The 27404-nt window shown below is 51.3% G+C and overlaps 8 protein-coding genes across 8 annotated transcripts; 4 read left to right on the top strand and 4 right to left on the bottom strand.

The window, feature by feature from the left end:
- Positions 1-659: 659 nt before the first annotated feature.
- QC764_600595 (uncharacterized protein) lies at positions 660-977 on the top strand (the record flags this gene model as incomplete). The annotated part of the gene is made up of 1 exon (XM_062948577.1): positions 660-977. One exon carries the CDS (start codon positions 660-662, stop codon positions 975-977), a length of 318 nt encoding a protein of 105 aa, XP_062797698.1.
- Positions 978-3321: 2344 nt separating this feature from the next.
- QC764_600600 (uncharacterized protein) lies at positions 3322-4898 on the bottom strand (the record flags this gene model as incomplete). Its single annotated transcript, XM_062948578.1, has 2 exons — positions 4079-4898; positions 3322-4018 (listed from the first exon to the last, which is right to left on the bottom strand). Exons 1-2 carry the CDS (start codon positions 4339-4341, stop codon positions 3322-3324), a joined length of 960 nt encoding a protein of 319 aa, XP_062797697.1. The 5' UTR covers positions 4342-4898.
- A 338-nt stretch (positions 4899-5236) lies between these two features.
- Positions 5237-6955, top strand: QC764_600610 (uncharacterized protein; the record flags this gene model as incomplete). The annotated part of the gene is made up of 1 exon (XM_062948579.1): positions 5237-6955. The coding sequence occupies one exon, from the start codon at positions 5237-5239 to the stop codon at positions 6953-6955; it is 1719 nt and encodes a 572-aa protein (XP_062797696.1).
- A 7177-nt stretch (positions 6956-14132) lies between these two features.
- QC764_0094840 (uncharacterized protein) lies at positions 14133-17187 on the bottom strand (the record flags this gene model as incomplete). Its single annotated transcript, XM_062940968.1, has 7 exons — positions 14133-14405; positions 14463-14539; positions 14593-14695; positions 14744-15093; positions 16915-16968; positions 17030-17087; positions 17152-17187. 7 exons carry the CDS (start codon positions 17185-17187, stop codon positions 14133-14135), a joined length of 951 nt encoding a protein of 316 aa, XP_062797695.1.
- Positions 17188-19402: 2215 nt separating this feature from the next.
- QC764_0094830 (uncharacterized protein) lies at positions 19403-19700 on the bottom strand (the record flags this gene model as incomplete). The annotated part of the gene is made up of 2 exons (XM_062940967.1): positions 19403-19610; positions 19682-19700. 2 exons carry the CDS (start codon positions 19698-19700, stop codon positions 19429-19431), a joined length of 201 nt encoding a protein of 66 aa, XP_062797694.1. The 3' UTR covers positions 19403-19428.
- Positions 19701-20701: 1001 nt separating this feature from the next.
- On the top strand, positions 20702-21191 carry QC764_600618 (uncharacterized protein; the record flags this gene model as incomplete). Its single annotated transcript, XM_062948580.1, has 2 exons — positions 20702-21043; positions 21102-21191. 2 exons carry the CDS (start codon positions 20702-20704, stop codon positions 21189-21191), a joined length of 432 nt encoding a protein of 143 aa, XP_062797693.1.
- An 821-nt stretch (positions 21192-22012) lies between these two features.
- Positions 22013-24990, bottom strand: QC764_600620 (uncharacterized protein; the record flags this gene model as incomplete). Its single annotated transcript, XM_062948581.1, has 6 exons — positions 23474-24990; positions 23301-23415; positions 22862-23253; positions 22446-22793; positions 22186-22372; positions 22013-22128 (listed from the first exon to the last, which is right to left on the bottom strand). Exons 1-6 carry the CDS (start codon positions 24770-24772, stop codon positions 22013-22015), a joined length of 2457 nt encoding a protein of 818 aa, XP_062797692.1. The 5' UTR covers positions 24773-24990.
- A 185-nt stretch (positions 24991-25175) lies between these two features.
- On the top strand, positions 25176-27350 carry QC764_600630 (uncharacterized protein; the record flags this gene model as incomplete). The annotated part of the gene is made up of 8 exons (XM_062948582.1): positions 25176-25639; positions 25708-26175; positions 26230-26302; positions 26362-26649; positions 26707-26823; positions 26886-26940; positions 27149-27212; positions 27301-27350. Exons 1-8 carry the CDS (start codon positions 25270-25272, stop codon positions 27348-27350), a joined length of 1485 nt encoding a protein of 494 aa, XP_062797691.1. The 5' UTR covers positions 25176-25269.
- Between the last annotated feature and the right edge of the window lie 54 nt (positions 27351-27404).

Here is a 27404-nt window from a genome sequence, read left to right as displayed (position 1 = left end):
TGGTTTCAGGCATGGATAAAATTGTCGCCGGAGGAGTCATCGTAGAGTCACTGAGCTTGTTTCCCAGGCAGGGCTCGTATAGTACCTATCTGACGCAAACCCACGGCCAGGTGTCCGGGTTGTTGAGATGGAAAACGTGTACTAAGGTTTAGCGACATAGTCATCTGTGAAGGGGACGGTACCAGCTCACAGCGGTGTGGGGAGTGGACACCGGGTTGCTGCCTTGCTCCCATCTTCGTCATCTTGCAGTAGGCCACGGTCTTTTCTTTTTTTGTTTTCTTTTTTTATTTATTTTATTTCACACCTCATTACCACTAGCACTACCTTTGCCCGCACCTTCGTTACCGTCCCGTAAACTGCGAGACTCGTAAGTAACTGAGCTCTGTGTGCCCTTCCCCCCTCGGATCCCGTCTGGGTTATCGATTGACGCTTGCCTGAAGTCTGTGAAGCGCCACAACCGCCGTCACGAAAGGCATAGCGGGACGGCATGTGCGAAAAAACCACTGTCTTCTTTTTCTGTCCCCAAACCAAATTCTCTTTTCCCCACGACAGATTACCTATGTAGTCTCCATTACCTGAGGCCACATCAGCGGTCTAGTCATCATCGTCCCTTTCCACTGCCCCGATACTCTCTGCGTTTCTCGTCCAACGTCCACATCATGGTTCGGTCACACCTCTTGGACATACCCGGCGAGTTGCGCAATTACATCTACAACGAGTATCTCGGCGCCGGCCCCGAAGATGGCGATGAGTACATCTATGGCTTTGAGGCAAACAAACTGAGGACAGCCGACAACAAGCCGATCGATCTCAGGCTGATGCACACGTGCAAACTCATCGCCATCGCCCAGGAAATGTACGGCCATCTCCTGCGCCTTTTCACTGTCACGTCCACAACGCTTTACTCGGAAACCCTTCGCACCAGAGCCGCACGCTGGGCTTACTTCAATGCACAGTTCCACAACCGCACCGGTTAGCCTTCGGTGTGTGAGGCCTTGCATAGGGAGACGGTTCGCCAGGTGGTAGGAGAACACTCGATCCTTCTTCATAGGTGTGTTACAACCTGCCAAGCCATGTCAGCGTTGTAGCACGGTTGGTCACGCAACCGCGGCGAACTACGAGGCCAGGAGCGACCCGAGACAAATTGCATAAGACCTATAGGCAGGAAGATACTAGATGACCAAGTAGTGATAGCACCGGGAATAGCACCTGTAATGCGGTATCTTAAGCGAGTTACCGGATATAGCTCCCTAATAGGCTTAGCCTACTACTTAAGAATTATTTAGGAGCAGTGAATTTCCCTCGCTATTTACACTTGTCTCTACCTAAATAGCTTTTAATTATAACGAATCCCTATCCAGAACCTCTGAAAGGGATACTGGTTGAAGGCACTTCTGAACATCATGGTTCAGTACAGCTAAACAGTGTATAATAAATGGCTTATTTTAATCACAATAGTCTAGATACTAACGATTATAACGTAAATTATATACTACGGAACTATCTATCTACACCAGCCAGTTCCTTCGTATATATGAACTTTAGGACCGTGAAGTGCTCACCCTGCTATGACCCCGATCACTCCTAGCACTTTGCATCCTGTAGAGTGCTCGTCGTGCTATGCCTTCGATCACCCCGAGCATCTTGCATCCTGCAGAGTGCTCGTGTGTCTTGGCGCCATAGCACTTCTGGGCCAGCCCCAATTGGCTGTCTCCTGACTTTTCTAATGATTGGCTGGGGACGTCCTGCGCCCCACATACTGCGCGACCTGCCGTTGGGTTAACTGTGACAAGCAGGCAGGCCCCACCGTAAAGGCGGTGCGGCATGACAGAATCCTTATCTAATCTATCTGACAAATCAACGAACCCAGGTTCCGGCACCATACAGGTAAAGCTCGACGAGACTATAGAGCTCGAAAACGAAAAAAGAGAATAACAAAAGATCAAGAAGAACCTCGATTATCGCGGAGAAGGACCGCAAATAGAGTACCTATAAAGGAAAAGGACTAAGGCGACGACGAGAATATATAGTAGCCGCTTCACCATTTAACCAACGCGCAGGGCATACTGGCGCAATACCACCGATTAAAGAAGACGCGACGCGGCGCGCAACACTAACTCTGCCACCTCATTGGACGGTTACGTAAGTAACCCTTTACGAACGAAATCACAAGAACCAATCGTTAGCAGCCGCCCCTACTGTTTCTTATACTTTTCATTCACGACTAGTCAACCATATCGCCCGAACGAAATTCCAAACATAAGCGGCCTATTCTATTAACCAGCTCTTTAAGAAAGGAAGCCCCCCTTTCTTTCGTCCTTCACCATGGACAAGAATCAAACCTCCCCGAAGCTCTTACAAGCAGAATTTCCACCAGCCCAAAAAGAGCAAGTTCTAGCAAATCCGCCGTCGCGAAAACGACAGCTAGACAGCAACGACGATACCGTACCACAGGCAAAGCAAGCAGTTGTTCGGCATTCTCTTTCTTTAGGTCACCCCTTTCTTAACTAGACGGTTTATTAACTTGGCTACTTGAGGCCTAATTTGCCGCCGCCGTACCAGTCCTTGTCCCTTCGGCATTAAGGCAAGACTCTCCTGAAGCCGGGTTAGGCGCGCCAATCCACCTTACTGCCGTAGTAAACTAGGGAACACTGTTTTTCTAGAGCATCTAAAGGGTTCCTTGACGCTAAGAATATAATACAGGGCGTGTTTTCGCTATTTCAGCTTTTAAGAGATCAAGAAAATTGCATTAGGGATGCTAACATCAAACATGCAAAAACTTACGTCTTACAACAGAAGTAAGACAACGGGAAAAATAACTCAGGTGTGATACTTATGGGCCACGAAATCATTCAACTAAGGAATTGTAATTCCGATTTTAGCTTTAGGCAAGTCTAACCTGGGTGTCAGAATGGGGTCTAACATCGCTACAATTAACATTAACACACCCCCAGCACAGGGTAGCACACCCCGTACACAGGCCAAAGCTGGTGCGGTGCTAGTCCACTCACGAAGAAGGCAATTCTCAAAATCGACATTCGAAACAGGAATTTGACTGTTTCCAACCCGCGCGGTGTGGTATCAACGCCCCAAAAATGCCTGTACAGAAAAAGAAAAAAATATCCCAAACCTTTCTACAAAGTAAAAAAGAAAAAAAAAGAAAAGAAAAAACCAAACTTTGTCAAACGCCAGATGATCATGCCACATTAGTTTGAGACAAAAACAACAACAACCGCCGCCACCTCTTCTTCTCTTTCTCCCCGACACGCCAAATCCTCGAGCCCCAACCTCGGGCTCTGCCCACACCTTTCCGAACCCTCTTCACTCCCCCAACCCCCCCATCAACCCCCCCCTCACCTTGAAATTCACCACCCCCCCCACCCCAAAAGCCGGCACGATCCTGCACACCCTCGCCGCCGTGCTCACCCCCCAATTCCTCACCACCAACCTCACCCTCTCCCCCACCCCCACCCCCGGCCTGTTGTAAATGTCCAACCCCCAAAGGTGCACCGGCGTGCTAAAAACCTGCACCGCCGCCGGCGCGGCAAACTGCGCCATCGTCGCCCCCGTCGGCCCCGACCTCCTCCACCCCTCGCTCAGCCTCTCCTGTATCCTCGGCCCCAGCAGCCCCGGCACATTAAACGACGCGAAAATCGTCATGCAATCCCTCATCGCAAACAGCGCGTACGACGGGAGGGTGACAGGGCGGGTGATGCCCGGGGGACCAAACAGGCGGACAAAAACTTGGTCTTTGTAGATGCAGATTCCTATGTTTGCTGTGGAGGAGGCGATGAACTTTTCTGGGCCGGAGGAGACGTATGTGGGGGGCAGGGATTGCGTTGTTGAGAGGTAGGTGTCTAGGGTGTTGGCTGTGAGGTAGGTGCCGCCGTAGAGGGCGAAGATGAGGCCGAAGGGTTTGGAGAGGAACATTGTTTTGGGGGAGGTGAGGAAGGTGGTGAGGGAGGTGCGGAGGGAGGTTAGGAGGGGGGAGCGGCCTGAGGCGTTTTCCATTATTGATCTGGAGGATGTTAGTGACCTAGTGGGTGAGATCACGGGGGAAAAAAGGGGGGAGAAATACCGGTCAATGACTGAGATGATGGGTGCTACGAGGACGGCTGCTGAGGCGGCGGAGGCGAGGTCGGCGCCGAGGCGGAAGGGGAGGTTTTTGGTGTTCCATTTTGTGGTTTGCTCGCTTGGGGGGACGGCACTGGTGGTGGTGGTGGTAGTTTTGGCGTCCATGATTGCGGTGGTTGTGGTGGTGAGGGGTGAAGTTGCGACTGCAAGAATCTGATGAGGCGGTTTGAGAGTGTCCAAGCCGCCGTTTATTCCGCTCTCCTTCATCTCACAATTCTACTTGAGTGAGATGGTCTTGTAGGAGTGGCACGCCAATTGATGTCTGGAAACACATACACACCGAAGAAGAGAGTGACTGAGGGGCTGCTGTGAGAGTGACAAACAGAGCCCGCCTTTATCCGCGAAAGAAAACAAAAAAATAATGCTGGTTTTTGCGGCGGAGACGGGGTCTGCCAAGCTTCCAAAAAGGTGCCAAAAAATTGTCGGGATCCAGAGTGGAATTTATTTGTCCGGTTGAGCAGGGAAGAGGGAGAAGATGAGTAATGAGGAGGAAGAAAAAGACGTGATCAAATTGAAGAGAGACAACGAACCCCTTCACAGTCGGGGCTTGGTGATTCGGTATCAAAAGCAAACGCGTCGAAAGCGAATGGCTCCAGAACGTGGGTGAAGAGAGGCGGGATATCACAGACACACAAAGTTCAGCTCGCCGGCTTTTTAACAACGCTTCCTGGTCATGGGCTGCAACAGTCACAGGTGAAATGGCTCTGGGAGACAAAAGAGATGGTAAATCCAAACATCCATCGGGCAGAGCTACCCCAACAAGCTCTCAGCAGCAGCTGTTTGATGAGTGACACAACCTGCCCACCCGGCTTCCCTATCAATGCGTTGCACCGACGCACGGCAGAGCGACGGCCGAGTCCACTCCTCGATGCCGAGATCGGAGTCGGCTGGTTCATGCGCCTTAGCGCCGACGCAATCCCCAGAAGATCCCCCGTACTTCCGAGCTTCCGGGCATATGTCAGCTCTGCCAGTTGCTGTGGCTGGGCGGCTGGGGAAGTTGGGGGGACCCACAGTTGACCTCCCGTCTTTCGTGGGGTAATTATGCCACTGTGGCTTGACTTCCATTCCATCCCGTCCACAAACCTCTGGACCGCCCGACACAATGATCCAGGGCCGGCGCATCGTGCGAACCTTCTTCGCCGTCGTCTTGTTCCTCCTCGTCGTCGCCCTCTTCCGCCCATTTGACTCCCCCATCCACCCCCCACCGCAGCCATCGAGGCCTGATGCCAAAATCCGCTTCAAACCCAGTAGCTTCGACTGGACCACGGTCCGCCAACGATATCCTGCGAAGCTGATCCATTCTCTTCCCACGAGCTCACCGAAGCAGTTCCCACCTGTCCAGCACCATTTCCGCGATTATACACACGATGCGACGACCGTAAAGCGACAGGAAGCAGTGCGCAATGCCTTCGAGAAGAGTTGGAAGAGCTACAGGAAGCACGCATGGCTTCGTGACGAACTGGCGCCGGTTAGCGGAGAAGGCAAGACGACATTTGGTGGGTGGGCTGCGACACTGGTGGACGCGCTGGATACACTCTGGATAATGGGCCTTCACGATGAGTTCCTGTCCGCTGCAACAGCAGCAGCCCAGCTGGACTGGGCAGACACGACCGTCACCAGCGCCAATCTGTTCGAGACCACGATCCGACACCTCGGCGGCTTGCTCAGCGCCTACGACCTGAGCGGAGAAAGGGCCCTTTTGGAGAAGGCTACAGAGCTGGGAAACATGCTCTACATGGCTTTTGACACACCCAACCGTATGCCGGGCTTCTGGCTCAACTTCAAGGACGCCAAGCGGGGCACCCAAATTGCCGGAACGAACGATCCCTCTGCTTGTCCGGCCTCCTTAAGTCTCGAATTTACGCGACTGTCGCAGCTTACCGGAGATCCCAAGTTCTACGATGCCGTCAGCCGAGTCACCGACCTCCTCGAGCGCACCCAGTCCTCGTCCAAACTGCCCGGCATGTGGCCCAAGCTGATCAGCTTTCGCGAGGGGACGCTAAACCACGAGTCAGGCTTCACGCTCGGCGCCCTTGCAGACTCGTTGTACGAGTACTTGCCCAAGATGGCCATTTTGCTTGGCGGCCAGGAACCGCGCTACGAAAAGATGCACCGCGCCGCCATGGAGGTTGTGGTGGAACACCTGGTTTTCCGACCCATGATACCGGCCGAGGACAATCCCCACGATATCCTCTTTGTGGGCGATGCTTTTGTGCGATCTGACAAGATTGATCACGTCCCCGAAAGTCAGCATTTGTCCTGTTTTGTGGGTGGCATGTTTGGGCTTGGGGGCAAGGTCTTCAACCTCCCAGAGCACGTCGACATCGGTGAGCGCATCGCGCGTGGTTGTGGATGGGCGTACGACGCTTTCCCGACAGGTTTGATGCCCGAGATCTTTGGCCTTGTGCGCTGCGGCTCAATGAAGGAGCCGTGTGTGTGGGACGAGGAGAAGTGGGAGAAGGAGGGTGCCCGGGGCTTGAAGAAAGGCTTCTCCAACGCGCGCGACCCGAGGTACATTCTGAGGCCGGAAGCCATCGAGAGTGTGTTCTTGCTATACCGCATGACGGGCAAGGAGGAGCTGAGGGAGGTGGCGTGGCATATGTTTGAGAGCGTGATGAAGTCCACCGAGACGAAGCTGGCGTACTCGGCTATTGCTGATGTGACTGTGAAGGGCGAGACACGAAGGCTGGACTCGATGGAGAGCTTTTTTTTGGCGGAGACACTCAAGTACTTTTACTTGATGTTTTCACCTCCGGACGTCATCAGCCTTGATGAGTTTGTCTTTAATACCGAGGCGCATCCGTTCCGTCGGCCGAAGTAGGGAACCATGAAGGTATGCGTTGGTTTGGAAAGTCATTGCAGTGCTAGTTGGATAAATGCCAGTTGACCGTACACTTCACACTCACTCTGCCGGGCCAAGACTGCCCAATCAAGTGGGGCAAATCATCAGGCACGGGACGTCGGTTCGTGGGGAGGACGTTCAGACGGCCGGGCCGGGCGAGAATCTTTAAACAATGATCTTGGAATCAGAACCTGGAAAAACCAGGCTAGTCAGAAATGGAGGTCCCGTGGGTGACGGACAGGGGTGAGTGTTGGTGACCATGCACCCCCACCACAAAATAGTTGATACACATAAGTAGGTTGGACCATATGATGATGTAAACCATACATCGAGACTAAATTAATAGGCCTTGTAAACATCTTTAAAGGCCTTTTAATTATCTTTAAAGGTCTTTTAATTATCTTTAAAGGCCTTTTGACTGTATTTGAAAGCCTAGTGGTCATTCTTCAAGGTGCAGTTCGCAGTATATGGCGCTGTGTCTGAAGCAGTGTTGCCGCCGGGGACGAAGAGCTTTGGGCTGTCAAGCTGCCGTTGAGCCCGGTATGCACCCATGATGGTTGTGTTGGGATGTGACAAGGGCTGTAATAACAGAGCTTGGAACTCATGGTTCAATTCAGGCTAATAATCTTCAATGGCCTCGAAGAGCGTGATACTGAAAAGAAGAAGAAATACAGTCTTGGTGATACTGAACGCGTATATTATCCTCCCTTGCCTGGCCCGTGCCCTTGTTGGCCTCAGGCCGCTGCCAAGTCCTTCAATATCCTTCAGGGCTAGTGGGCTTCCTTTGATAACCGCTATACCTTCTGATTGTCTGCCTCACTTTGACTACTGGTTCACAACGTGCAGTTACCCCTCCTTGCGGTGGTATCGACAGTGTTGTTGGTGGTGGTTGTGGGTGGTTGGCCTTTGCCGTGTGACATGGGGCAATCCGATCTCAAGACGCAGGAATTGCCTCAGTGCTCCCAGTACTTGTTCCAGCTCATATCCCACTCGTGGTTTAGGCTTTCCACCCAATTGACAAACTTGATTTTTTCCTCTCCTTCGATCAGCAAATCTCCCTGCCGGACGCCCCTCCAACCCGGGGGTGGCATCTCGATGAGCCGGTGCTTCTCTCGGCAAATACTCTTCTCGGAGCATGGCCCGCAAAGATCGGTTGAGATGCAATATACGCACATCTGAGGCTTCGATTGGTCACAAAGAGAATGCAAATCTATGGCGCCAAAACAGGCCCCGCAGAAGATGGGGCTGTCGTTCGCGTCGTAACCAGCAGCATGGTGTTCGGTTTCAGGCGGATTGTTCGACTTGGGCTTTCTCCCCGTGACAACGTACAGACGGCAGGACGCGGCAATTTGAGCATGCCTGGTCAGGTCAGGTGCCAGTGCGAGGAGTTTGGCCAGCAGCTGCAAGCTCGGCCGGTCGTTTGTCTCCCGTGTATCGCTCAACGCAGTGATGCACGCTGCGAAGCTGGTATTTATACACCGGGAGAAATCGCGGGCTGGGCCCAGCTTGCGCCTCATGACGGCGAGGGTGACGTTAATTGCCGACAGCTCCATATCCTGTTTGAACTGGAATTCGTGTCGCTCCTGCATCCTCCGCACCATGGCCTCCGTCTGCGCCAGTATCGATTGCTTTTCTTCGGGGTCCTGGGAACGTCGAAACTTGTCGAGGCGAATGTCGGCGAGTGCATGTGCTGCCCTCTCGGTCGTCAAGAAATCCGATGGCCTTCCGAGCTGCAAGATCTCCTCGAGCTCAATCTCTACAGCGTCTGATTCTTGCGGAATCAGCCGGTTTAGACAAGCTAGCTCGAGGCGTGTGCTCAGCTTGGAAATAGCCGATTCGTAGAGTTCCCGCACCGAATCCTCGTTCTTGGTTTCGATCGCCGACTTGCGTATAAACTCGTGAGCTCGAGGCGAGCACTGCTCGGCGAGAGAGGAGTTGGACGTCCTCAGCAGCTCGTTGATCTTGTTGTCCCACTCCTTGGATATCATCAGCAGCTTGAAGATCTTGTCCCACTCTCCGTGCTCCCCAAAGGCCTCGATCAAATCGTTAAGGAAGCGCATGTAGCAGCTGGACGTAACATGACCCTTCGCTTTTTCAATGCTCTCCAACGCCTCTCCCCACTTCTGCGAACAGCTCAGGCTCTCTACTCTCGCCTTCATCTGGTAGGCCAAGTTTATCTGGTAGGCCAAGTTTATCTGGTAGGCCAAGTTTTTCTTGTACTTGACCTTGTCCGTAGTTTTGATCTTTTCCATCAGCTCGATGGCTGTACTGAGTGCCTTGAGCAAAGGTTCCACGGTGTCGGTGGCACTATTCTCTCCCGTCCCACCGAGCTTATCCTGCAAGACCTGGAAAAGTGTGCGGGCAAGTCGGTACCTGAGGTCGGCCATTGTTCGCATGTAGCGTTGGCATTCTTCGTCGCCGGCATTGTCTATCTGTTCTTTTAAGTCCTCAATAGCCTTTTCGGCAACACCGCGAGCCTTTTCGTCACTGCCAAAATAGAAGAGAGCCATGGAGGCTTGCTTGGGCACATAGACCTTTTCATCCTTTTTCGCCCACATGTCGGCGACGGGCTTATACTGGTCCCAATCGAAGGGTACATCAGGCTCAGGATCTGTTGCCAGGTTTTCAAAGAGGTAGAGGGAGGACGTGGCGAGCAAAAGAGACCGATAGGCGGCCCGGGCGTTCTTCGCACTGAGCCAGTTATTGACGTGACCCGCGCCAACGGAGTTGAGAATAGTGGATGGATCTTTCTGTATGTGGTCAGCCCATATATTTGCGTCGCCTGATGGCCTGGCTGAACTGTTGCATCGGGATACCCAACCCACGAATTGGCCGAATCCCAGTAATGTTTCTCGGGCTTCCCTCAGCGTCGTCCCGAATATGCAGCAAAAATCACCGTGATCGTTGCAGAGGCTTTCGAGCTTTCGCAATGCGCCATCACGTACTTTACTTCCGTCGGAGAGCAGACTGTGCAGTCCTGCAAACACCAACTTAGCGCATTCGACTTTGTGTTCCCACTTAGTGACCAGCTCTGGATTGGCCTTGTCGACATCTTCTGGCGTGCCTGAGGAGTACGCACCCAGAAACCCTTTCAGGTGCGTGAGCCAGTGGTCTGCAGTTGAGGAGAGGAGTTCGTCATTGTCGGTCGTAGTGAGAATGGCGGCCGAGATTGTAAGCATCACGGCGTGGACTTCAGCCTTTGAAAGGCTCAAGACATTATCACGCTCCCGATCCCCACGAAAGTACTGCCGGAGCTGTCGTTCTTGAAAGGCAATACAGAACTCCCCTGTTGCCCCCGGGGATTGTTCTGCGTTGTCCCTGGTGCCCCTATCGCCTACGACATCCTGGAAAGCTCCAGCATCTGTGCTCCCCCTATCATGAACTGTGAGGATTCTACAAGTAGCCGTCAGCCAATCAGTGCTGCACCTAGACGCTTGGGATATCCCTACTTTGATAGACTACCCAAAGCCTCTTCTTCGATGTCGAGTCCAGGATTTGTGACGTCCTTTGGCCGCACCGTCTCGAAAATCAGGTCGAAAAGCTTCCGCGCGGCCGAAATGCTCAGTTGACCTTCCGTCGAGTGAGCCAGCCACGTAAGCAAGTATCCTAGTGCTTTCTGGTGGGTTGGGTTTACGCAAGTTCTCTCACATTCCTCAACCAACTTATCGTATATTTTTTGAATGCCGGCCGGCGGTGTCGTGAGTCTCTTGTTTATCAGTGAATGGCTTTTTATCGCGTTAAATTGGCCCAGAATGTGGTTGACGTAGAAAAAATCTTTTTACTGTTTTAGTCAAGTGCGCGAAGTAGTACATGTACGCATAAGGAGGAAAAGACTCACTGTCGGCATTCGTGACAATCACGTCGATAAGGCGCTGCTTAAGCTTGGCTTCAAGTCGGGATAGATTCGAAAATTTTTCCAATCTCTTGCTTGTAACGATGCGAAGATCCTGTTTGATCTTCTCCTGGGTCAACTCCACGTCGAGATGAATGGTCTGGGTGGTTGCCGCGTTGGTTTTTGTCTTTGGTGATGAATGATTGTGTTTTGGGCTTTGCTGCCTACGTGATGATCCCTTTTGCTGCATACGTGATTTCCTTTGCTGCCTACGTGATTCCTTGTTGTGTTGATAACTGGACCTTCCGTCATTTTTGGGCGAAGGCATCTTGCTTTTCCCAGTCGTCTTGCTTTTCCCAGTCGTCTTGCTTTTCCCAGTCGTCTCTGTCGTCTTTGTCGTCACAACATTGATTTGAAGCCCCTTGCTTCCGATGCTGTTCAGACAAGTTGCAGGTCCTTTGACTCGTCCAGCTGATCGAGTCCGTCAAGGACCATAAAGAGCCTCCTGTTGTCGGGGTGGGACTTCAGAAACATCCTTTCGAAAAGTGTATCCCAGGCGTTGTCTGTCCACTGCGGGTTGTCATCGATGAATTCCTGGAGCTCCTTTCGGTACCCGTTATCCTTGGAAGTGATCTGCGTTGCACAGCAGTACAACATGTTCCGGACAGTCCGCAGCTCCTCGACTTGGTCGTCGAAAGCGAAAAAGACAACCGAAGTTGACCCCTCGGATTCGAAATCAGCCGCCAGCCGGACGAATATGGAGAAGGCAAGAAAGGTTTTTCCCATGCCGGTCTCGCCCACAATATTCAGCAGCCCACCATCTTTCGCCTTCAACTTTCCGTAGTGCTCGTCAAACCATTCGAATGTTCCTTGGACATGCAACTCGTGCATTTCCAAGAGACGCCGCAGCACATGTTGTTCGGCGCCAGTGGTCAAACAACTGGTCGCTTTTGCGAGGGAAGCGAACCTTTGCGAGCCCGAGCCAGATCCCAGGACGCCCAGACGCGTAGCCGGGGACTTGGGAGCTCTGTCGTCCGGCTGCCGGTCTCGCAGCTTCAGCTCGCTCACCATATCGATGATCATGGAAAGGCTGTCGGTAACGGCCTTGAAGGCCTTGACGCTCTCAACGTTCCTCTTCTTCTCCTCCAGCGAGAGCTCATCTAGAGCAGCCAAGGTTTGCATCGCCGTGGCCGAGTCTAGCCTGTTGATACAGCGCACAACACGCTCGTAAGCCTCCTGCAGCCCGCCGTCCCTGCCAATGAACGCTCTTCCTACCTCCTTCCAGCCACTCTTCATCCGGCGACGGACGTCAATGCAAAATTCTAGCATGGATGCAAACGTCTTCATAATGCGCTGCCGGTAGATGTCTGTCTGCTGGACGGCCTTCAACTTCTTGATGATCAGGAGTCTCTCGGCGAACGAAATCATGATGTCGAAGAGATCCTGGATCAGGTCACGCGACTTCGACACTGCGGCGGCGGCCCCCAGGACGTGCATGACTGCAACGGTGATCACAGAGGCTGGAGGAAAGACCTGGCTCGCCGCATTCCCAGCCATCGAAGCTATCTGGCTCATCGTGACGACATATCTGCCCAGAAAGTGCTTCAGGCGGTTCAGATGGCCACCATCTCCCATCCGGAAAGCGACGAAAGTCTGGAGGTCAGTCGTGAGCGATTCCACTGCGGGGGAGAAGGCTTGTTCCGTCGTGGGTAGACCCTGCTCGGCCTTAAAGAGATCGTCAACCCTCTTTTCCATCTCGCTCCTTTTGTTGATGTATGATTGCGACTCCTCAAGTTCCACGTCGGCTTTCTTGTATCTTTGCACCGCTTCTCTCCATATCTCATCAATGTCGAAATCCGGCTTGGTCTCCATTTTCCGAGTGTAGTTCTTTCCGAGGACTTGGATTCGATAATGGTTTGAACACAACCGAGATGGCTACTGCTAGTGGAAGGCGGTGGTGAGGTCAAGTTTGCCTTGCGTTGCGCAGAGCGATTTTGACCCGCACCGCATGGCAGGGACGAAATTCTAAAGTAGTCCAGAGGGAAGGTGCAGATCTTCCCCTCCCCGATGTCGCTTGGTAGAGCCATCGAGAATGAGGCGTGGCGTCGGTCCTCGACGGCCACTAAAGGCCAAGCGGCGTCTGCAGATTCTCTCTTGCGCTTCAACAGAATGCGAAGGTTCAGAAAGTGGCTAATCAGCTTGGGGTGTAGCCTGCAGAAGCGGAATAATGTTATGCATGTTTATCTCTGTTACTCCGCTCACTAAACCTTATTAGTGCTAACTAGAGTAAACCGACCAATGGCTATGCAGGGAGGTACGCGGGGGCGGGTTCGGGACGCGGACAGGGGGGTCAAACTACTAGTGCCAAAACTAACCCGGCGGCCAATCAAGACAAGGAAGGGAAGAGAGGCCTGGCCCGAGGCGCGTAAATCTTGGCCCAGAGTTACGCTGGTTTCGTCCGAGGCGGCTGTCGCCGATAACTTCCTTTAATGGGCCGCCGCTCTGAGTGTTAAGACTGGTACGGGAGACTCTAAAGCAGCACGGCATAAGACCGGCACGGAGACATTATATCGTCACGGTAAACCATAAGTGGAGCGGCACTGGCGGCGCACGGCTACCTCGGACGAAGGCGCGGTCAATCCAACTTTAAGAGGGCATACACAAGTTTCTGTATGTGCATTCCAGTTGGCTATGTAGAAGGCCGCCCGTAATTCGCCCTGAAGGAGGCGGTGTATGCTTGTCCTGAGCTTTTGTGCGAACTCGCAATATAAACCGTAGGACGTTTCGCGCGGTAAGCGTCGCATGAGGCTCACGAATTCGCGCTTCAACGACTCCTCATCTAACCGCATAAGGAAGCCCCATCTATCACCGCTATATTCATTCAAGACAGTTTTTCGAGTCCAAGTAAAAAATGCCACTGTGCCGGTGCCAGAACGATGACTTGGAGAAGAACTGCCGCTCGTCGCTCAACTGTGCGGTCTGACATAACAAGGAGCCTTACTGTGAGGGGTGTCGAATATGCCTAATCCATTCCATCTAGTTCAGTCCATCATGCCACGCTTCTGGACCCCTTCGGGTGATCAATTGAACAAAGCTGTCGACATCAATAGGCACTTCAATGAGGTCATTTGCAGCTGTGGAACTGTCAGTGTTGTCTGACTCAGCCTACTGTGACGTCTGGCATCCCGTAAACTAAACAATCACGGAGAGCGAATAGCTGCATGCTTGAAAGACGTGGCTGGTGACAATATGTCTCCGGTGTGTTTGCAGCATATGATATTCATGACTACCTAGCCTCTTCGTAAACGGAAAGTCCGAAGGAGCTTATCGCCAGCCAATGAGCCACTTCAGCCAAGGCGCATGTCCTATAAATCCTGCTTCCGAATAGTTGAATTTGATGACCTCAATGCACACACCATTGGGTACCTCTGTTAAAGCTGGGAAGTTCCCTGCAGGTATCCAAACCCAGAGCAGCTCGTGGTGGTCTCGCACAGTGACAGCCTGCCCCTCAAGCACCGTGATCCTCATTGGGCTGGATACATTGATGACCTTGAAGAAGAAGTACATATCGGTATTGTGCTCAAGTCGGCTACTGTCCTGTGACCCGTGTCAGCACCCAATCACTGCAGTGAGACACCACCCTCAATCACATACCACCGTCAAGACCTCAGGTGCGCCATTGGGGCCGGAGATGTTGCCTCCGCTGGCCAATTGCGAGGCGGGAGGAGTGACTTTGAGCAGGTGTGAATTGGAACCCTAAACTTGTTAGAGACTTCCAACCCACAAGACCGGTCCACCTTGATCCTGAACTCCATGTCACCAAGCTTGGACAAGTCAAGATCGGCGTAGATGCAAACTGATAGGCGCCGTTTGCCCTTTGCTTCGGCCTAAAAGGTTGCGCTCTCTTCCCACGCACGCCACAATTCGGTATATACCTCGAACAAACTCCGCCGGTCGACCCCTGACATATCCGATCTGGACCGTGCCAGCATGGAAAGGGTAAGGCCACTCATTCTCTGAATCTCCGCCCTCGCCTCTGGAATCTCCTCCTCAAGGTCGGACCGTATCTGCGTAAGGACCTCTTCATCGGTCGAGCAATCACACTTCGGCTGCCAGTGCTCATCGGGGTGCTGAAAGGTTTCGTTCCCTCTTTCCTCTGCAGCCACCCGAGCGATAACAGGGGTGGAATGTGTGGGGGAGGAGCGCTCGTGCACGCCAGTCTGGAAATTGGTGGCCCAGGAGACGAGACCATCGATGTCGTCTTGCCATTTCAGCAACGTAATGTCTGGAACCGTCAATATGTAGTAAGATGCGGGTTACAGGAAGCTACCCGCATACCCAATAGAAACTGTCTCGCTAAATGAGCGTCTTTACGGCAAAGAATATTATAGTAATGCGGCCAATAACCATCCTGGTCCAGGTCTGCTTGGTTGAGCCACAGGAAGGCGGCTTTCAGCACGCCTCCAAATTTCGATATACTTGTCCATTCTGAGAAGCGGCAGTATTTAGCTAACCGCACAATGCCCGCAATAGTTACTTTCGTGGCGTTGAAAGAGGTCTCTTCGTTGGAGTACCGGCTGGTAGCTGTCAGCCGGACGAGTGTTCAGGATTATATTTAATTGGAACGTTGGAACGTTCTTGCACTGCGCGAAGGGTTACCCATGCACCATCTTCCCCCGGTTGCAATACCATATTCCGAAGTTCCATGATCTGTTGGACGGCGGCGGAAGAGTGTGGGGGTTGAGATGATTCATCGATCATGAGATTGAGAGACGATGTGTCGTTCAAACAAACACGCAAAGTGTGCGGGGACTTGCAACATACAAACCAATTAACGTTCTGAAATCATCCATTCCGGGCGTCAACTCTGGTCCAACATCGAGACAGGTTACAAGGGGGGGTATGCTATGGTCCGTGCTTCCAGCCTCTTCGTCTGGGCAAATAATGCTCGCCCTTCAATTTTCGGGGTCTCAAGCCGCCCCCGCCCATTTTCCTCGGAAGCCCCAACCGCTAAATGATGGTCACTTCCTCTTCTTAATCGATCTTTCGTAGCTGAGTTACCGGTTGGAAAACCAAGTTGGGTTTACATTTTCCTGAATGAAAACATCGGTAGGCGTCTATCCATCGAGTTCTTTCCACTCCTTTATGTTAAGGACCTTGCATCGTCTGTCCACGACTTAGCAACTGTGACTTACGCACAATTTACCCAATGCTCTCGAAGGTGTTGGAGGTCGATTTGGCTGGGAGAATAGCTCGAGAGGGTCTTTGACTGCTCGTGAGGCCTATCCTTGTGGGCAAGTACCTCATAATGCGACCCTGGACGCGCTTAAAAGCCGCAGATCCCCTATCCTGACCTTGCAAAGCATCTTACATCTTCTTCGTTAGATCATTCTTCAGGCTTTATTCTACATGATTTGAAAAGGTGCTGTTGTCTCGAGCATTTCTTTGGGAGCTTTGACTGACTTGGGGTGATAATGGTCTGTTTGATAAATATATTAAGGGGATAGTAACAAAGACGATTCCACATATAAGGGCGCGATCTTTTGGCCAAAATTCCTACTGAATCTATTCATTCTGAACTATTCAGAAATGTAATCTTTTTTCCCTGAAATAATTCAGCAGCTATTTTACTTTCAGTCTAGATATATCTAGACCATTTTCGCTGTGAATCTATTCAGACGAGGATTTCTAAACGCACCCACAGCGCCCATAGCGCCCATCAAACCCACCACACCTACTACGTAGGCCTTACAAGGCCTTATTTACACTTCAGCCACCACCACTAGCTACTACGTAAGAGATTACGGCTTCTACATAGCCTTTCTGAACAGGTGGATCAACTGCTGGCAAGCTGGCCATGGCCTGGCTCTGAAAGTCAGTTCAGAGAAGCGTTCTGAAGGCCCATTTTACAGGGCAAAAGATCGCGCCCTAAATCCAGCAACTTCACTGAAATCATCTCAAGACCCCAACGATCTTGATTAGCTCAGCTTCATTTGTGGGGCATACCTGCGCGTTCCCAAACGATGGTATTGCAGATCGCAAGCCCGAAGTCTTGGAAGATGTGCCCCGCTTCATTTTTCGTTCCCTTGTCCCCAAGAAAACATACCATAGACCCTCCATCCCAAATAAACCATCTCCAAAACCACATCCGATTCACTGCCTGTCGTTCACCTCAGTAGCCGTTCTCCGAACATCTCTCAATTCACCCTCCGCCCTCTCACGGTCCTCTCGGAGCTGCAAGATGCGTCTGCTCGCCCAGGCATGCCGGACGATCAGCCCCTGCAGTAGATTAGCCTTTAGAGAAGGGAAATACAGTGGATTGGCAGGTAAAAGAAGAACGTACGCACCCCTTGATCCCAATTCTCGGTATTTTGTCCATTGAGACACAGTTGCAGAAAAAAGAAGCTCCTGTCGAGAGATCTTTGAGCCTCATCTATTTTCTTGTCGATCCGCTCTAGCTTATTCAAGGCTACTCTTTCGCCGACTGGGAGGGTTTCAGAGGCACAACCCATTGATTGATCTAGGTTTGTTCTTTGGGGTGTCGGTTTGGCGGAGGATGCCTGTGGATGGATGTAAGGGTTGAATTATGGGTTTGTATTTGATCAGGTCGTGTTGGTGACTGGAAAAGAGAATTTAAGATGTCGTGAGAGAAAGTTTTACGGCTGGACAAAAATGATTTATTGCCCTTGTGCCGTAACGTTTTCTCAGACTGGATGTGGTCGTCTCCATGGCGCTACTCTACCCATATTTGAATACCTGACCAAGTCAATGTGATGCCACGCAATCGAGCCGCTGAAACTGTTGACGTTTTCCATGAAGTTTCGTTTCATCGGGGGCCACCGCCGGTCATAGCAACTTTGAGAGTGTCCTGACGGCGGTCATCATGTCTGCCACGCCTTTTTCCCTGGTGCAATTCCAAGACAAGCATTAGCCTAACCAGAACCCTATGCTTCCCCTCTAAACAGCTGGACATCACACACCCCTTCAAAAGCTCGTTCGTTTTAATATGACCTACATCTGAAATAAAATGCCCATGAAATTTTCTTATGCCGCAAAACCATACTGCGCTTCCCTAACAGAAGAATCACAATACTTGTTTGACTTTTCCTCCCTCAACCCTCCCAAAGATAACACGGGGAGTCAAACCTGACGCACAAACCCCATCCCGAGTAACATCCACGACACGTCCCTGCAAGTCACGCATCAATATCTGCCAGAGTTTAAATGGTTTGATGTTGGATGCGGGGCAGGATGGCCAATGAGATAAGATAAGATAAGATGGCCCTCGTGTTGGCTCATCCCACTGCGCTTACGATTTATCTCATCTTACCGGTTTATAAGACTCAGGTGGCTCTTCCGGCCTAAGATCTCGGCAGTCTTATTGGCCACAGAGCCGCAACCCTCACCCTCACGCTCACCCAGGCCACCGACCTCACCCTTACCAAGCTACCAACCTTACTGGGAACCCACACAACGTTCCCATGAGGAAAAATCCAAACATTATTATGTTTTTGGTGGCCAAAAAAAAGCCTCTAAAAAGCCTTAGAAAGATAACCTTCGTCCCATGAGACGTAAGATGAGACGGGGGGTTCGTTTTGGCTTATTTGTCTCCTCCTACGGTCTCGTGTTATAAGATGAGATGAGACCATCTCATCCCATCGACCACACCGGATGTGGGCTAAGGCTCGATGCGATAGGGGGAAGAGACACAGTATGTCATGTGGAGTGAAACATGTTAGTGAGTCACCATATGCGGACCCCCCCATTCGACTGGAAAATTGTGAAAGAACTCACAAACCTCCCGTACGAGTCGGCAAGGCAGAACTCTTGCATGCCCACAAGTCCATTTTTTAAGCCAAACGTACCATAACCACACCATTCCCAAACACCCACCACAAATGATTGAATGGCATATCGCTCAAGCGAACCAGCGGGTGGTGAGGGCATCACTGGCTCTCCTCTGCTTTGTGAACGCTTCAACCTCAGCCCAGTTCAACCTCTTCCCGACGAGGAAACAATTTCATAGGGGCTGCCTCCTTGAACCCGCACCGCCTATCACCCTTTGTCAGCATGGAGAGTCGACCCGTTAGGCAAAAGTGATAGCTTGTCGAGATGAAGGGGCAGGAAAAACAAAGATGCTGGAGCTGAGTGCAGGCGAAGCAAAGGTGACAACAAATGGATGAGGTCGGGAGACAATTCCTGTTTTCTTTGGTGGAGTGGAAAAGGGAGGTAATTTGTGTTGGCGGCGGAGAGGTGGCGGCCGGGTTTTTGGCTGCCTGGGCATGTGGGGCCGAGGAATGGTGTCGTTTGGTGACCCATAACTCCGGGGATGTGGGGCCGAGAAGTGGCGACATGCGGAACAGGGCGGGACCGGGCACCGGTTTGATGCCATTTTGCTGATGGTCGCTAGTGGACTCTTTGTCATGACGAGAGAGGTTCAATATTTTGAAGGAAAATTTGTTTTCATTTTCATATCACGCTCGGAGAATGGCATAGAAAGACTTGTTAAATTGACCGTAGTATCAAGCCAGAAGGCTGTATAGCAGACTGGCAAAGTGCAAAGTGCACAAAAAAACACAATACTCCGCTCTTCCCTTAACCCCCTTTCACTCAACGTTGATTAGTCATCGGAGACAGGAGGCGGTGCCGGAGTCCTCGGAGCAGCGACAATCCCCTTGTACTCCTTCAACCACTCATTCCAGGGTCTGCCTCCGGAGGTCTGAAGGTAGAGCTGATGCTTCTCGTAAGAGGCATTACTTCCCCCGGTCTGTGCAAAGTTCTTCCATGGCTGTTTCTGTTCCTCTGGTGACCGAGGGCTTGGTGTTAGCGTTGAGAAGCAGCGGTGCAGTGACAAGGAGGTAATTGGAGAGTACCTGTGGCGATGAAGCCCATGTTGAATTGGCTCTTTGTATACGGGTTTGAGAAGCTGTAGTCTGGCTTTGGCGATAGAGATGTTTAATGCATCGATTCATGCGAGCAGAAGGAGGAGAAAAGAGGGCACTAAATCTTACAACCTGGTGTCTATAAATGTGGGGCACCAAAGGGCCCAGGTTTTCCCAGACCCACACCGGTTTGCTCTTGGGGCTGGATTTTCTTACTGTTTTCTTAAGAACCAACAACCAACTACTGTAATACTAATTTGCTTACCAATTTTGGCCATTTTTTGGCCTCATTTTCGCCGCCGGTGACTTTCCTAGGTCGCCAGCCCAACAATAAATCTACAAGTCAACACCCTCCAAAGCCCGCAGAAGGTCTTCACATGTCGTCCCTTTGAGCAATCCTTCATGCCAGTGACAGTAGTTGGGAACCCCCAAAGCGGGGAACCCACACATGTCAGGCTGCGACCTCACACAACTCGCCGATCAACACTGCTCACCGGCTGCACCACCCTGCTGTCTCGTGAGCGATTTTTTCATTAGAAGGGTGTGTCCGGCAGTGCTATGATTTGCCGTCTTCAGAGCCTTGTCTTGATGGCTGGTGATGACGACAATCTTGCAGTCTAGTGTCAAAGACCAGTAGGCCCAAGAATTATAAGAGATATATTTAACGAGGGATACCTGCAGCATCGGTGAAGGGTGCAGCAACGCCAAGAAACTCCCTACATGGTGGAAACCTGCCTGGAAGCCAATGAGAGTTGCATGGGCTATCTTCCTGACACCACTCGGTCGAAACCACGACGGCTTGGCACCCGGTTATTGAACAAGTGTGGGATTACCCCACGAGAACGCCATCAATAGCTTTCTCCACGGAGGGCTGCCGAAGGCTTTAGGTAATATGCGGCTCTGCTTGGTAGTTGGGTCTTTGTGCTGTTTCGTTTGTCGAATCATTGATGCGTTGGTGGTTATCATCATTCTCAACACAATCTTCTAGAGATTGATGTTTTGCTTTACAACATGGAGACAGCAATAGCAACAGTGTTCTACCTTGACAAGCAACCATACAAAAACGAAAAGCCGTATTTCTGCTGCCTCCCACCGGAGTTTTTGCAAGGAAATTCCTCAACTAATCACGTCCATATCCCAGCCGATATCACCGTCACCAACATCAGAAGCGAGGTAGCAACATTCAGCCTCGATGAAAATGGCTTCGAAGTGGCGGAACAGATCCTGGATGACCAGTTCCATTATGAGAGCGTGAAGTCCGGCAGCGAGATTGAGCAGCGCTACATTCAGGAAATGGAAGCGTTTCTGACAGAAAGATTCGAGGCCAAGAAAGTCGTCGTCTTTGATGTAGAGGTACGTGTTGGACGCAATGTCTTCTGTCAGCAATTCAGCACATCCTGATCAACCCAAGACTCGGAAGAGGAACCGCGAATTTCCCGGCAACATCGGGGAGAAGTCAAGCTTGGAGCAGCCTGTCCGTGGTGTCCATATTGGTGAGTGATAGTTGGATGATATCCAGAGGTGGAGCTAATCCTCTGGGAAGACTCCTCTCCAGCCAGCGCGATTGAGAGAGCTGTGTACATTGTCCGGCAACATAACCTTGACGAGCAATTGCTTTCTGGGAGGATGCAGATCATAAAGTCAGGTGCCTCACTCATGATCATGCCATCCATGTGGTGCTGACCTATCTCCAACTCGAAGCTCATGGCGGCCGTTCTTCTCTGACCTCGAAGACTGGCCGTTGGGGTTGTGCGATGCCAGAACCATTGACATCGAGGAAGATATAATACCTTCCGACACGGTATTTCCGAACAACGTCGCGGAAACGCTACAAGTCCACCGATCCTCGGCTCATAAATGGTACTTTCTTGACAAACAGTCGCAGAATGAGCTGCTGCTATTCAAGATCTTCGATTCGGATGATACCAGCTCCAGAGGTAAGTAAGGATGGATGTTTCAGTAACCAACGATTGGCCACTGATCATATCGGCCAGTTTGTCCACACGCCGCAATCCAACCCAACCTTCGAGGATATGGGACTGCACGACCAAGAGAGAGTATTGAGACGCGGGCCATGATATTTTATGGATGAAGAACGATCATCCTACTGCGCTGCCATTCAGTCATAATACTCACAGCAATGAGGTTGCTGCGATAGTCGTTAATCTCGTTAATGTCGGCGGCCAATCCCAAAAAGAAGTGAAACGTCACCTTCTCCACTATCCCTGTTCCATCTAGCAAACGGCAAATAAGAGACTTTGCGTGCTCGTCCCAGTGTTTGACAGGTGGTATATGAATAGAACTAGACACCACATGAAGATGCTAGCCGTTCCCAAGAATCGTTTCCACGGCCCATTTCCACCAACTCCCCGGAGAATCAGCATCTCCCATTGAAGCCGACCTGCGGAATCCCAGATCATCCCGTTTTGTATAGCCCTCTGCGAGGCAGTGTAAGTAATCCGATCAGTCCTGGTTAAGATTGTAAAGGAGCACACCTTTCAACAGAATCCCGCACTGATCCAAGTACGTGCGCTCGGTGTCCCCGAAGCCTTCCCATGCTCTAGCACCGGGCTTCAAGAATGGATCACGACCGTTGATTGCGGAAAAGTAAGAAGCAATTCTCTTGGAGGAATAGCTTCGAAGCCCTCCAAACGTTGACCAGGGGCACTCGATGGGCTTCTCCTAATCTGCGTTAGCAGGTTGTCATCCTCAAGTGGTGTTAGTAGAGAAGCTGAACGAGAAGTCGAATACGTACGAGCCCTGGGAAATGACTGTAAAAGCTCATCTCGAGATTCTCGCTGAGGATGACTTGGAAGATGAAGGTCACTAGAAAGATCTCAAACCAGTCCTCCTTTTTCCTAGCATAAATCTTCTTGGTGAAGGCATGGATGACGGACTTCTCCAGGAAGCGCAAGTGATCCTTCAAGATGTCGTTGAGAGTCTCTGCTTCAGCAAGTGACCTTGGTGTTGAAACAGGCAACGCTCGCCACGGCGCGTCCATCCATGCTACTCTGTAGTTCTCAGTCACTGTATCAACCTGTACCCAGTAGGTCCGGCGTAGGAATCTTGCGGCAAAGATGTACAAAGCATGCCGTAACATTGTCTTTGGACACAGGGGGAATTACTGTCAGCTTCTGTATAGCCGCACATACTTCGGTGCGGATAGCTTACACGTGTCTTCGACCCTGTTGGCCTGCTATACCTCTCAGCTACCTTCAGAGTAGCAGCAATGAAGCTGTTGTTTGTGCCCAGCGTCTCGATGATGGATGCCAAGTGCAACTCCAAGTATCGAGCGAGAACAGCACTCTTGCTCAAGTCCTCTGAAGTTGGTGCATGTTGGGTGGCGAGCTCCCTTTCCCGATTGGCATCGTTCAAAAGATTTGGGGCGAATCGCTGGAACGTACCAAACTCATGAACCGCAAACGTATCAGCGACCGTCAGTGGGCAGTTTTGACTTAATTGTGATTCCAGTGGATTGGTATCGACGATACTCGCGCTGCGTCGTGGCAGATCCGATTCGCTGCTCCGCTCGTAATAATAAACGAAAAGACCGATTTGAGTGCCTAGAGGATTAGCGATCGATCAAGTGCGTAGGTGCACAAATACTCACGCCGCCTATAAAGCTCAATATCGTCTAGTGTTGCTGGCTGACATGGCACACGTAGTATCGATCTCTCATGCTGTAATACTCTGACGCATCGTAGGCATGGTGTGCCATCGCTACACTGCAAACGTGTGAGCAAAAATGGAGGCGGGAGTGATTGTACAAGTATATGTACAGACCTTTTCCCTCATTACTCGGCATAGTAAGCAAGTGCTCTCCCTCTTGACTTGACTAGTGGCTTGTCGTTCGGCATTCGCCTTGCGCTTAGGAACACGACTGTGAGGCATGGCACTTGGGAGAGGATCTGAAGTTGGAACAGAAGCAGCACATGGAAACAGAGCAGGATAGGAGCTTATTGTCGGTACGCCGCTGGCTTCCGAGACTTTTTGCGTGCTATTGGACTGGGGTTGATTATCGACTCGCTGTCGTTTCTGATTGAAATCGCGTGAACTGCTATCTTGACTTTTTGGTATTTGGGATTCGATATCCAAGGCCTTCAACCTTATGTCCTTCTCCAGTTCGGCAAGCCGCGCTCCATCCCACAGCGATGCCGGCAATGACTCAGGGTTGCTGGTAATGACCAGGATATGCGAATGACTGAAGCCTGGAGGAGCCACCAAAAGTCTGGGTCTAGAAGTGAAAGGGATGCCACGGTCTCTCCGAGGTGCCGAGAGGCTTGTAGCAGATTCCGATAAAGCATCTGGCGACTGTGCTAGTGTAGAAGGGCTTGATGGTATCTGCGGCTGCGCAGAAAGGGCGTCGAGAGTGGCTGAGTCCTGGTCCGACTGACGCTCATTGTTCTGGGAACATATCAGGTGTTGGGAATCATTAGAGTCTGGTGGGATGCCCAGGGTCGCTTCAATGAGCTGCGGCGACATTCTCTGAAGGTTTCTGTTCCCTTGGTAGAACATGCTGAAAACTTCCTCGAGGTCATACCGATCGGGGTCTTCTTCGGGAAGGAAGACCGTTCCACTACCTGGGATATCCAATTGGAGGCCCATACAAGGGATGAAGTTGTCATGGGTATGAGTCTCATTTGGGACCAGATACCGTGGCTCGGATCCACTCCGCTGTCCGGGGACCGACATGTAAGTGTTTGCGTCATTCATGCTCAAGGAAATCGCAAATGGATTGGAGACGGCACCCGAATAATTTACTGCAGGTATTAGAAAGTTGTGGGAACGGAGTGAGTCTTCCCAGCCCTGGTTCGGAACCGGATGTTCGGAAAGCGGTGAGGGCGGTGAAGCGATGTTGATAGGAAATGCCAATCCGCTAATTGGCACATTTGTGGCGTCGCTTGTGGCATAAATAGGGGGGAAATCATATTCGTAACAGGCATGATTTGAATCGAAAGCTATCCCTTCATCTTGAACATCAGGTGGGAGGTAAGGGAACAGGTCATCCTCGAAGGGGATCTGTGGTGCATCGCTGGATCCCAAAAAATCACGCATGGGAAGCTGCCCGTAACATTGGTTCATCGGTGGAACGGGATCGTCTTATTCCGTGTCTGGAGATTCGTCACAGCCCGCGTGGGGTGGGGTTGTCCGGAGAAGAGAAACATTGGGATTACATACCCTAAGTCTGTCATCGAGAAGTGGTCGGCCGTCTTATATTTCGGCAACTTGGCCTGTTAATTCCAATCGGACAGACACTCTTCATTTTGCGCGACGAAGAAAGCCTTTCCAGCGATGGTTTGGGTGCCACAAGTTGGAAGCGGGCAACTGCAGTGCAACCACGAGATAAGCAATCGCGGGATGTGCTCTCCGACTGCTTGACCGGTGTGGCACGTGCTCCAGAGCCTTGCCGGCATGTCTGTGTCTCCATATGTTTAATGAACTCAGTGTGTGTGGAATGCAAAGATTAAAGCAAGAAGAACAAGGCCCCGCTACCTCAAAAATGCAGAGGTGGCATCCATCCTGCCCTACTCCAAGCCAACAGTGTTGCTGCAGCATGTTCAACCCCGCCAAAGTATAAGATGTATCAGCCAAACCAAACTTCAAGTCGGGAAACCACATTGAGGTACTTGACTTGGGACACACCTCTCTCAGATCAGCATGAGAAAGCCGTTCAGAAAATCAGAGACCCCACCAAATGGCCAGCCCAAGAAAAGCATTTTGTAGCTGGCCTCAGTATTCTCACAACATTCATGGCTGCATATTCCATCTCCGCATACGTTTCTGGGGTTAGCTCCATCGCCGCCGAATATGGGTCATCTCGCACTGTAGTCCTTGTCGGCATGCCTACGTTTCAAACAGCCTTTGCTGTAGCGCCAATGGTTCTGGCTCCTTTCAGCGAATTTGTTGGCCGGAAACCTGTCTTCTTGAGTACATATGGACTCTACATCCGTAGGTACCTAGCGGACCCATCCCCCGAGTGACGGTTGTGACGCTAATGCACGTCGATCGGATGTCAGTTTGTACCCTGCTTATTCCTGTTGTCAACAATCTTGCGGGACTCCTGATTACCAGGTTCTTTCAAGGTGTTGGTGCCAGCACATTCAGCACCATGGTTGGAGGCATTATCGCAGACATTTACCAGCCCCACGAGCGTGGTATGCCAATGTCGTTGTTCGCAACAGCATCCTTCTCAGGCGGAATAGGTCAGCTGGCGTCAAACTTCGTAGTTGAACCCTTGGGTTGGCGCTGGATCTACTGGCACCAGCTGATTGCGAACGCCCTTCTCATGGCCCTGATTTTCTTTTTCTTTCAGGAATGCCGCGGACCACTGCTCTTGAGTAGAAGGGCAAAGATCCTCAATTCGGCTGACTCGGCCCCGTGCAATGAAAAGCTGTCGACACCTCGCATCACTTGGAAGGTGAAAGAGGAAGAAGAGCGTGCCACCCTGAAGCAAATGATTCGAATCAGTCTAACCAGACCGTTTTGTAAGTTGGCTCTGTCCGGAATAGTACCTCGCAACCTAATCGGAGACTTGACAGACCTACTCTTTACTGAGCCAGTCGTATTCTGGTTCAGTATGTGGATCTCTTTCAGCTGGGCGCTGCTCTTCATGTGAGAAGCCAATAATGATACCAGGCAGCTGGCTGACACTGCTGACGACTGGATTATAGGTTCTATGTGTCAGTGCCTCTCACATTTGAAACGACATATTCGTTCACACCGCGACAGGCTGGCCTTGTAATGCTGGCAACCGTCGGCGGTGCGGGTCTCGGAAATCTTTGCTACCCTTTCCAAGAACGGCTCTACCGCAAATATGTCACTGAACAACCCAGGTTCAGTCTTCTCCGTCAGTTCAGAAAAAGGCCAGATTCTTCTGGCTTGTGCAGCGACTGGAACCCAGAAGCTAGATTGTATACAGCATGCCTTCTGAGTATTGCAATGTCCATCGGAATGTTCATGTACGCAGAACTGCTTAACTTTCAGCCTCTCGAAATGCCCGCTGACCTCCTCGCTAGGTACGGGTCACTCATGATACCAGATATTCACTGGATATTTGCAGCTCTTTCCGTCACTGTCGTCACGTTCGGGTCTTATTCGATTTACCTCGCCGTCTTTACCTATTTCGCTGATGTGTAAGTCGTGCCGCAATCGACTTTGCCAGACCGCATGCTAACACTAAAGAAAAACCATCCAGCTATGCCACATATGCCAGTTCGGCCATGGCGGCCCAGAGCTTCTGCAGAAATGCTGTGGCAGGAGCTCTACCATTGGGCGTGACTCCCAGTAAGCCAGTTCTTGCCGCAATTGTTTGTGTGTGAGACTAACAGGAAGATGAAGTGTTCACGAACCTCGGTTTTATGGAGGCTTCCCTCCTCTTGGGTGGATTTGGACTGTTGATGAGGTGAGCCCATGACCAAAGATGGGGGTCGCAATGACTGACACATGCCGCTTGGAAAGCGTGGTACCGCTGGTTCTGGTTGTTCTAGGTCCAGAGATTCGAGCGAGGAGCAAGTTTGCAAAGGTAAGGCGATCCAGAAGCAAAGGGTTGGGCATGATTCATACTCACTGACTAACCACCACCAGTCCCTCCATTGAACTCTCTTATTTAGGACGGTATGAGTACGTTAGGATGGAAGTGTGGCCGGGGGCAGAGGTTTGAAGCGTGAAGAAAGAAGGGAAGACGGGAGGGGCAGACAGTGCAGATTTTATCACG

Source organism: Podospora pseudoanserina, chromosome 6 (genome assembly GCF_035222485.1).
Source record: "Podospora pseudoanserina strain CBS 124.78 chromosome 6, whole genome shotgun sequence".
NCBI lineage: Eukaryota > Fungi > Ascomycota > Sordariomycetes > Sordariales > Podosporaceae > Podospora > Podospora pseudoanserina.
This window is presented reverse-complemented; position numbering and strand designations above follow the sequence as displayed.